At 36.0% G+C, this 11,821-nt stretch overlaps 1 protein-coding gene across 1 annotated transcript in view; it reads right to left on the bottom strand.

Annotated features, from left to right (window-relative positions):
* Positions 1 to 11,821, bottom strand: part of LOC128243570 (leucine-rich repeat and coiled-coil domain-containing protein 1-like) — a 183,808-nt gene that overhangs the window by 32,316 nt on the left and 139,671 nt on the right. Inside the window, exon 18 of the mRNA XM_052961418.1 lies at positions 9,474 to 9,545. Within this exon, the coding sequence (XP_052817378.1) occupies positions 9,474 to 9,545 (72 nt within the window). The remainder of the gene's footprint in view (positions 1 to 9,473; positions 9,546 to 11,821) is intronic.

Below are 11,821 nucleotides of genomic sequence, written 5' to 3'. Positions count from 1 at the left end.
AGTGGAGGTCAAATAACAACAGTGGAGGTCTAATCACAACAAGGGAGGTCAAATTACAACAGTGGAGGTCTAATAACGACAGTGGAGGACTTATGACAACAGTGGAGGCCAATGACAACAGTGGAGGTTAAATGACAAGAGTGGAGGTCAAATGAAAACAGTGGATGTCTAATAACAACAGTGGAGGTCAAAAGACAAGAGTGGAGGTCAAACTACAACAGTGGAGGTGTAATGACAACAGTGGAGGTCAAATGACAACAGTGGAGGTGTAATGACAACAGTGAAGGTCAAATAACATCAGGGGAGGTCAAATTACAACAGTGGAGGTCAATTAACAACAGTGAAGGTCAAATAACAACAGGGGAGATCAAATGACAACAGGGGAGATCAAATGACAACAGTGGAGGTCAAATGACAACAGTGGAGGTGTAATGACAACAGTGGAGGTCAAATGACAACAAGGGAGGTCTAATGACTACAGTTGAGGTTCAATGACAAAAGTGGAGGTCAAATGAAAACAGTGGAGGTCAAATGTCAACAGTTGTGGTCAAATGTCAACAGTGGAGACCAATGACAACAGTGGAGGTCAAATGACAACAGTGGAGGTCAAAAGACTACATTGGAGGTCTAATAACAACAGTGGAGGTCAAAAGACAAGAGTGGAGGTCAAAAGACAAGAGTGGAGGTCAAAAGACAAGAGTGGAGTCAAAAGACAACAGTGGAGGTCAAATGACAACAGTGGAGGTCAAATGACAAACAGTGGAGATCAAATGACAACAGTGGAGGTTCAATGACAAAAGTTGAGGTCAAATGAAAACAGTGGAGGTCAAATGACATGAGTGGAGGTCAAATGTCAACAGTTGTGGTCAAATGACAACAGTGGAGGTCAAATGACATGAGTGGAGGTCAAATGACAACAGTGCGGGTCTAATGACAACAGTGGAGGTCAAATGACAACAGTGGAGGTCAAATGAAAACAGTTGAGGTGTAATGACAACAGTGGAAATCAAATGACAACAGTGGAGGTCAAATGACAACAGTGGAGGTCTTATGACAACAGTGGAGGTCTTATGACAACAGTGGAGGTCTTATGACAACAGTGGAGGTCTTATGACAACAGTGGAGGTCAAATGACAACAGTGGAGGTGTAATGACAACAGTGGAGGTCAAATGACAACAGTGGAGGTCAAATGACAACAGTGGAGGTCAAATGACAACAGTGGAGGTCTTATGACAACAGTGGAGGTCTTATGACAACAGTGGAGGTCTTATGACAACAGTGGAGGTCAAATGACAACAGTGGAGGTCTTATGACAACAGTGGAGGTCTTATGACAACAGTGGAGGTCTTATGACAACAGTGGAGGTCTTATGACAACAGTGGAGGTCTTATGACAACAGTGGAGGTCTTATGACAACAGTGGAGGTCTTATGACAACAGTGGAGGTCTTATGACAACAGTGGAGGTCATATGACAACAGTGGAGGTCTTATGACAACAGTGGAGGTCTAATGACAACAGTGGAGGTCTAATGACAACAGTGGAGGTCTTATGACAACAGTGGAGGTCAAATGACAACAGTGGAGGTCTAATGACAACAGTGGAGGTCTTATGACAACAGTGGAGGTCTTATGACAACAGTGGAGGTCTTATGACAACAGTGGAGGTCTTATGACAACAGTGGAGGTCTTATGACAACAGTGGAGGTCAAATGACAACAGTGGAGGTCTTATGACAACAGTGGAGGTCAAATGACAACAGTGGAGGTCTAATGACAACAGTGGAGGTCTTATGACAACAGTGGAGGTCTAATGACAACAGTGGAGGTCTTATGACAACAGTGGAGGTCAAATGACAACAGTGGAGGTCTAATGACAACAGTGGAGGTCTTATGACAACAGTGGAGGTCAAATGACAACAGTGGAGGTCTAATGACAACAGTGGAGGTCTTATGACAACAGTGGAGGTCTTATGACAACAGTGGAGGTCAAATGACAACAGTGGAGGTCAAATGACAACAGTGGAGGTCTTATGACAACAGTGGAGGTCTTATGACAACAGTGGAGGTCAAATGACAACAGTGGAGGTCTTATGACAACAGTGGAGGTCTTATGACAACAAGGGAGGTCTTATGACAACAAGGGAGGTCAAATGACAACAGTGGAGGTCTTATGATTACAGTGATGAGCAACAAAAGCAATCTAATAACTTTTTTTTAATTTGTCAAGAAAACTGACGACAAACAATTATCTTCACTCCCAAAGATCTCATGAATTCAATCAAAATACATCATTCTGCTAGGCAGTTAATGGGCTTTTCTAAATTGACTAGAAGTTCAATTATTGTCTATTCCATGATATATAAATTTATTGCTAGGCTCATTTTATCGCATGATCCAAGATTCCTCTTTATGTTATTGAACAACGTCATGTGCCAACATATTGCTTTGTTTCGTTCGAACAATATTGTGACAAGCTGTACATGTATGAAATGACGTTGTATTGCAATTGTTTTTTCTTAGAAAAAAGAGAAGGTTATATTATTTCATAATAATGGCACAAAATGCTCAGTTATTAAGAAACATAATATACTACATAATGTTTATACTGTTTCTTTTTTATGAAGAAATAAGAGAAATCACTTTGTTTAAAAAGGGTTTATTACTTTACCAGGTACTATTTTATCTACAAAATTAATGTATACTTCTTTTTCTTATACAGAATTTGTTCTTAATTTTCTCTGCAAATCTTTTTTCCCTTCCTTCATGAAGAATTAAGAGCAATAAATTTGATGCCAAAGGCTTTATTTTCCTTACCCCGTATTATTTTATTTTACAAAAATAATATTAATTGTTTCTGTTACATAATCTGTTCTTAATTTGCCTCTTCAACAGTTTACATATATATTACCACAACTTAAAGCAAGTTAAAACAGGAAAATTACAACCTTTCTAAAATCCTGATACATTTTCATAATCATTACCAGTACCTTATAAAAGCACATATTTGAATTAAAGCTGCACCGTCACAGATTCAAGTTTTGACAACTTTTTTTTTTGTTTGTCTTGGAATGAGCCAATTTATGCAAAAACACATGGAAACTAGTAATATAAGACTGCTGACAAAAGATCAGGTTGCAGATTTACATATCTAAGTCCAAAAATTGATTTTTTCTCATTTTCTTTAACCGCTAGTAACGCATTTAGTCATAAAACATTAATATTCAAACAGAAAAATGAAAATCTGCAATCTGATCTTTTGTTAGCAGTATTATATCACTGGTTTGCTGATATTTACGCAAAAATTGGCTCATTTCAAGACAAAAAAAAAATAATCAAATCGGTAAATCTGTGAGAGAGCAGCTTTTAAAAGACACGATGTAAGAAGATGATAGAGCATCATAATTCTTCCTTCAGACCAACCAAGATCAATCCTAGCCTTTGTAATTATGTCAGAACTCTATGCTTATTATAAATAGCCTCATTAGAATTAATTATTGCACTTCCTTAGCAGTGTGTGTATACCACGTGATTTATTACGTCATATATGCTATGTCGGAAGGCAACATTTTGCATAAAATGATGACTTAAATCAAAGATAACTTTTCTTTTACTACATCATTTTAAATAAGACAAAGGACAGTCTATGCCACTTAAAGAGCCTCGCCTTCATTTTATTACTGAAGTTTGATAAGGTGATTAGTTTCCTCAAACACTTCAACAAACCTATCTCCATAATCATGTTTTGACAGTGCTCCACCAGACGGCCGTATTGTGAAAAGGTTTGTCGAAGTGTTTGAAGAAACTAAACTCTCAATCAAACTCTGGTAAAAGACCGATGGCGAGGCTCAGTTAGCGGTGTAGACTGAGCTATGTTTCATCTAAAATGGTGAAGAAATAGTGAAGTTATCTTTGTTTTAAGTCTTCATTCGAAGCAAAATAGTGCCTTCCGAAGTAGCATTTATGACGCAATTTATCACGTGGTATACACACACTGTTATAGTTTGCCATTAATTTGCCTTCTTTGTTTTATTGATGGCCTAGCATTAAAAAGCAGAAGTTGCATTTTTTTTAGTTTCTGATTTTCTACATCACTAAAATTATCAAGGGGAGCCACATCTTAATGAAAAATGTTGAAATAAATAGTTCAATGAAAAAATGGTATTGTATCATGTGATCAAAATGTTGAACAATGATTGGACATCTCACATAGAAACACAAATGCCCAACCTTTAGAAATTGTAATATCAGATATTGCAACTTCTGCATTTTGTAAACAAACCATGTGTGATAGAGTTACCAAAAAATACAAAAAACATTGCTTATGGAAACTTGGAATTTTGTAGCTTCAAAGGCCATCGTTATGCACCTTCAAATTTATTGTTGATCAACCTTTCTGCATGCCTATAACAAGTCTCAGACCTCCATAAATTGAGGGACACAAATTTCCAATAGTTGCAGTATTTAATTACGGAAGGCTGTCTAAGATTCACACAATCCAATCATGTCCTCTGCCCTTGAACATTTTGACAAGTCTTAATGCCATAAGCTCTCTTTCAGCAGTAATTGGTTAAGCTTCCAGAAAACACTGTTTTCCTCCCACACATTTCTTCATCTTGGAAAAGCAACTTTCAACATTAACTTTTACTATTTCCTGTGGATGTCTAATCATTGTTTAAAAGTGTTTACATAGCTTTCAGGGCAGCTTTTAGCACAGTTACTGTGACCCTTTTTTAAGCACTGGTTGGATAATCAATAGCATAAAATCTTCCCATGTAAAGAAGTAGAGTTGATTAAAGAACACATGAATTTGACTCCTATAAAACACAACATATGAATAGTTTAAGCCCGGAATTACCGTATTATATCATGTATAGGACGCTAGCATAGATAGGACGCAGGCAAAAAAATAGTTGAGAAAACGGGTAAAAACCCTTAATATTAAAGATAGGACGCAGCGGAAAAATGTCAAAATCGGAGCCGAAAAATTGAGGTTGGTAAAGAATTTATAACATATATTGAAGTAAAAGACAACCAAAAAATTGTATATAAGGCATATTTCGATAACTGTCTTGTGTATTTCGATAATTATCGTCGTAATTTAGCATACACAACAATGATATATGTCTTGATATTTTGAGAACATTCACGCATATTATAAGACTTATACAAATGCCGTAATAGTCCCGACTGACAGTCAACCGTTGCAACCGTTGCAATAGTCCCGACATGCCTTCTTAATGACAGTCAACCGTTGCAACCGTTGCAATCGCAACAAAACTGTGTATTGTCAAAACTATTGATTGTTTTGATAAGGCTTGTCGCTGCACGGATTAAAGCATGTTGGCATAATTAATGCATGTCGGTAATTAGCCTTGCCAGCGGAAGGCACATCGGGTTAAGTGCGAACAAACAACCATACGGAATTACCATCGCAATAGTTTGTTCTATTGATGTTTTTCTAATGACAGACAGCGGGTGTTTTTCACACATTCGCACATTTGAAAAGATTTGATAGTGACAATAATGCTACTTTGCATTATGCACATTCCTTTATTAATTTTTTAAAACAGTAACATACAACCAAAATGTTTTGTAAAATATCGAAACATTAAAATCATGAACACAATTAATTGATATTTACCTCGTTTCCCGATTTTCCGTTGCCGTTATAACTCAATCCAGTTAAAGTGCTGACTCACATCGAGTTTTTGTGAGTAGCGTCCCTTTTATAAAAAAGCAAACACTCATGTTTGTTTTCAATTTATTTCTCAATAAATCATTTTAAAGTAAACATTCAATATATTTCTGCGTGTGTTAACTTGCGTGATTTTACCTATGTCAGTTGTTCTCTTCGGTGACGCAGTACAGATACTTACTATTACCGCGTTCTTCCCCGGTCCGATATTTTCGACCTGAAATGGACTTGGAAAAAAACAGATGAAATTCTAATAGCATAGAAAGGACGCAGGCAATTTTTAAGACGAGAATTGGGGGTAAAAAAGTGCGTCCTATGCATGATATAATACGGTATAGTTATTCGGGTTTTCCCAGCCTAATCCTCCGGTACAAACAAAATTAAACCGTTGTTATATACACACGTTACTTCGGAGACAATAGAGTCATTGGACTGTTACATGAATTTCAATAGCTCGATATTCACCTTTTATTTGTACCGGCATGGGAAAACCCAGTTAAGTCAATTCCGGGCTATATATATTAAACTACAATCCTTTGCACACAACACAAGAAGACCCCAACAAGCATGCATATCACATGAATTCCCCTACAATCATTCACTCACATGAATTCCCTACAATAATGCACAACACATGAATTTCCCTACAATAATGCACAACACATGAATTCCCCTACAATCATTCACTCACATGAATTCCCCTACAATCATGCACAACACATGAATTCCCCTACAATCATGCACTCACATGAATTCCCCTACAATCATTCACTCACATGAATTCCCCTACAATCATTCAATCACATGAATTCCCCTACAATCATTCACTCACATGAATTCCCTACAATAATGCACAACACATGAATTCCCCTACAATAATGCACATCACATGAGTTCCCCTACAATCATGCACTCACATGAATTCCCCTACAATAATAAACATCACATGTATTCCCCTACATTTATGTACAACACAGTTATGAATTCCCCTACAATAATGCACAACACATTAATTCCCCTACATTTATGCACAACACAGTCATGAATTCCTCTACAATCAAGCACATCACAAGAATTCCCCTCCAATCATGCACTCACATGAATTCCTCTACAATAATGCACTTCACATGAATTCCCGTACAATTATGAACTCACATGAATTCTCCTACAATAATGCACAACACATGAACTCCCCTACAATCACACATTTTACATGAAATCCCCTACAATCACATACTTCACATAAAGTTCCCTACAGTCAAGCACAACAAATGAATACCCCTATAATCATGCACTCACATGAATTCCCTTACAATCATACACTCACATGAATTCCCATACAGTCATGCACTCACATGAATCCCATACAGTCATGCATATCACATGAATTCCCTTACAATCATGCATATCACATGAATTCCCCTAAAATAATGCACATCACATAAATTCCCTTACAATCATGCACATCACATGAATCCCCCTAAAATAATGCACAACACATGACTTCCCCTACAATCATGCACCTCACATGTATTCCCCTACATTTATGTACAACACAGTCATGTATTCCCCTACAATAATGCACAACACATGAATTCCCCTACAATCATGCACTCACATGAATTCCCCTACAATCATTCACTCACATGAATTCTCCTACAATCATGCACTCACGTGATTTCCCTTACAATCATGCACTCACATGAATTCCCATACAGTCATGCACATCACATGAATTCCCATACAATCATGCACATCACATGAATTCCCATACAATAATGCACATCACATGAATTCCCCTACAATCACGCACTCACATGAATTCCCTTACAATCACGCACATCACATGAATTCCCTTACAATCATGCACATCACATGAATTCCATACAATAATTCACAACACATGAATTCCCCTACAATAATGCATATCACATGTATTCCCCTACATTTATGCACAACACATGAATTCCTCCACAATCATGCACTCACATGAATTCACATGAACCTGGACAGATCTTTCTTCAGTTAAACCTATGCAGTTTAGGATCTCACTTAATGGCATTGGCATTGTACATATGTTGGTCACTGTAAAGCTCTCGACAGTTTATGTTATTTGTTCACATTGCACTGGTAAATGAATCTCACCACTATCATTTTTTTTATTTAAATTGAATGTGATACTGATTGTCAATACAAATGGAATGGCACAAATATGTTACCATTTTTTCTCTGTGTTTCTTTTGAACATCTCCACACTGACACAAATATTATATCAATGCCATTTTTCTGCTATAAAATAAAAACAATCCCCTAAAGCCATATCCATTGTTTCAAATTATTGCTGATAAGACGTCATTATTTTTGGCGCTTGTAAAGAATGGGAGTGGGGCCGTCACACATGCCTGGAAGACTGAGAAATATGTTTGTTAATTCACTTACATTCATGGAGCTGCTGGCGCTTTTAGCACAGGCATACAGACATTCATCAACTTCCTGTCACTATCTCATAGCTTTTAAAACCTCACGTACAACAAAACCTATCCTATGGCGACTGACCTGACAACAATAATGAGCTTAATTAAGACTAGGGTAAACAAACACATGTAATGGCGTCATCCCACACTAATTAGCTAGTTTAAGACTTTGAGATCAAAAAAGATATCAACCAAAATCAAGTCCTCTAGCGTCATCTCTATAATGAAGACCAGCATGGTCAAATAGTTCACAGGCTCTATTGTATATCAAATTATACAATCAAAGTCTACATTTGAGAAATTAGAAAATATATCTCAGTTTAAGAGGTTACCTTACATATGTGTACCATAAATGTCCTATTAAATGTACTGGCACTTGAGAGCCCTGGGATCTAAATAAGATCCATTTTTCACAATCTTACGAACTTTTTAAAATCCACTAAAATTGATAAGAAATATTAAATGTTAGTTTAAACATATTGATTTTACAACGATTGTGAAACAAGTTATTTCAACATTATATTTATCACTCTCATTGGCACTATATTTACCCGGGAGTGTGGTCTTGTGTTGTGGAGGTAAACAGAGTACCCAGAGGAAACCTACTTGTCCGTCTTGGAGACCACAAACCTAACTCACATGCGCAAAGGCCGGGAATCGGACCATGGTTGCCTAGGTAATAAGTGAGTGTGCTACCAACTGCGCTAACTGGACAACCAAAATATTGAATATTGACTACACTTGTCATAATTACCCATCACCAAGGCTGAGTTGAGAGACTGCAACTGACCATTCAGCCATATCAGTATTTTCTACACTTGCTCTGTTATGAACTTAGATAGTGACGTGCCCGTCTTGTGGACAAATCTCCTAGTCGAGAGGCTTAGTCTCAATAGATCTCATTGTGGTGGCTGCTCTACTAAGTATGACACCCCGACCGAGAGCTAGGTTGTCTACGGATGATTTAAGACTGATTACCTATACAATAGGGTATGGGTTTATATGCAGGACATCACTACCCTGAGCAGATGTGTTCATGTTATGCTATTTATTGGAACAAAGTCAGCTTTGCTCAAGTCTCAGACTTGGATTAAATACATTAATGATTGTACACAATATATATTGCAAATATTTTGCTTACATTTGCTTTTGTCATGCATATTGGGTTAATATTATTGCTTATAGTCTCTCGCATTAAGTAAAAAAACACTTAAAATGTAACTTGACTCATTGATGAGAAGTGAAAAGAAACACAAAATAACCGACTATCATATGGAACAACTACCCAAACTCAGTGTTCTCACCCTGTACTGTGAGACCTGCTCCTGTTTGGATCTGGTCAGCTCTGATATCCGACCTTTCTGCTCCTTTACCAACTGAAACAGCAATACATACATCGTTACAGACAACACTAAAGATGACAAAGCTTTTTAAATTTTGGTAATATGTAAAGATAGTGGAGCTTGCTACACATGGGCGCATAACTTCACAAATACACTTCATACAATAGTGGGACTTGCTACACATGGGCGCATAACTTCACAAATACACTAGCCAGAATGTAGGGTCTCGCTAATAAAGTATTGTTAAGCAAATTCTCTAATTAAAGAAGGACTGAACAACAGTGCAGTACATTATAACACATTGTCTCCTTGGTAAAAAAATATCCATAATCTTAATCCAAACAGGAATCATAGAAGTACAAAATAAATCAATGAGCACTTTTATAATTATCTTCCGATTAACTTGAATTGGTTTGTCAGAATCGTCTGGTTTTGTCAATTAGGCGGGAAAAAGTACATTTCTTGCTGCATCAACAAGACAAGCAGACACAGGAGTTTCGTCCAAACAACGGTAGCTTCTTGTGCCAATTGCTCCCTGGTTTACCCATAATGCAACCCTGGTCAACATCATCAGACAAACTGTCATTCACAGTTAATAGTGTCATTGAACTTTTATCCTTACTGCTGCTCCAGGCAAAGGCCAAGAAAGAGGGGCCACATTTACATAAAGGTCGACACCCACCAGATGCACATCTGGAATTGTGTTTATTAGTATATTTACATATTCAGACCTGCTTATTTCATGTTTATTGTTGAACAACACCTTTATAGGACTAAGCAATGGTAAGACCGAAGCCTGATCACAACCGTGTGATTCTCGTGGCGTTCTACCCATGCTTTTAACACGACGTTCCGCACAGCTGATTAATACCTCAGTATACATTATTATTATTTATTAGTATTAGTATGGATTACCAAATAAATCATTAGCAATGAATGTGTGACAACAAATGCTCACAAATATTAAAATAGAAATTAGCGATATAGTATGCAATAACTTTAAAATTTTATTTCTTTACATTGAAGCAATTATAATATACTATTGAAAGTTAAAAACCGACAAATATGAACAACGAAAAATGAAATGGTGGTGTGAATTGTAAGATTTTAACGTGATGCTAGACTAATTAATAAGAGATATACAGTAACCTGGGAATATATATATTCTCACAAATGAAAAGTGGACTTACGAACATATAAAATAATGGAAAAAACAAGAAAGGACACAATGACATTGATGACGATGACAAGAAATAATTGTAATATAAAATAAATCCTCTTTCTATTATACATAATATATATTTTCACAATTGAAAAGTGGACTTACGAACATATAGAATAATGGAAAAAACAACAAAGGACACAATGACATTGATGATGATGACAAGAAATAATTGAAGTATTAATCAAATCCTCTTTCTATTATACATAATATATATTTTCACAATTAAAAAGAGGACTTACAAACATATAGAATAATGGAAAAACAACAACAAAAGACACAATGACAATGATAATAATGATAAGGAATAATTGTAATATAAAATAAATCCTCTTTCTATTATACATTAGTAATTAATCATATCTACATCTGCTACAAGGATGTTTAGTGTATTTCAACACAAATAATGGCATTTTATTTAAGGGCCTTCCGTTGTGCAACAGTTGTCTGAAAGACCAAAACTAAAATTGTTTAAGTTTTCAGGTTTAATATTTAGCAAGAATAATTCATACATGTATATCTGTTGCAACATGAGTTTAATTATTTACAAGCATTAATAAGAAGCAAATTTTACAAAAGAAGACTTTATCAGATTTCAAATCAAAAAGCATTTACATTTTTTTTTCAAAAACGTTTTTATACAAAATGAAAATGTTTTAGGGTTGGAATTGTCAGTACTACCCAATTAAGAATGTCTTGAGGCTTTGTGGTGATTGTAGCTATTTTAAGAAGATATTTGCATTTTTGTAGCCAGGAAATGAGTTTAATCCACTATTTTTCATTATTTTGTTGAACATCTTTCTTATTTGAAAGGATACATCATCAAGAACCCACAAGACATTAGGTAGTCTGGGGAATTTTGACACAAAACAAAGATATTTGACAGACTTTTCCGAAAATATGTGAATGCCTTTTTATCCAAAATCTAATTAGCAACCCCCAACCATTTTTAAAAAATGAAAATATAGCTTATTCATGAACACCAGCTTATTAAGACATTTACAGAACATTTTGATTTTTTTAAATATCTTAAATAATAAAAAAGTTATGGCCTTTTAAAGTCAACAATTGCGGGCGGCTTTTATGA

The sequence above is a fragment of the Mya arenaria genome, chromosome 8 (genome assembly GCF_026914265.1).
Source record: "Mya arenaria isolate MELC-2E11 chromosome 8, ASM2691426v1".
NCBI classification, from domain to species: domain Eukaryota; kingdom Metazoa; phylum Mollusca; class Bivalvia; order Myida; family Myidae; genus Mya; species Mya arenaria.
This window is presented reverse-complemented; position numbering and strand designations above follow the sequence as displayed.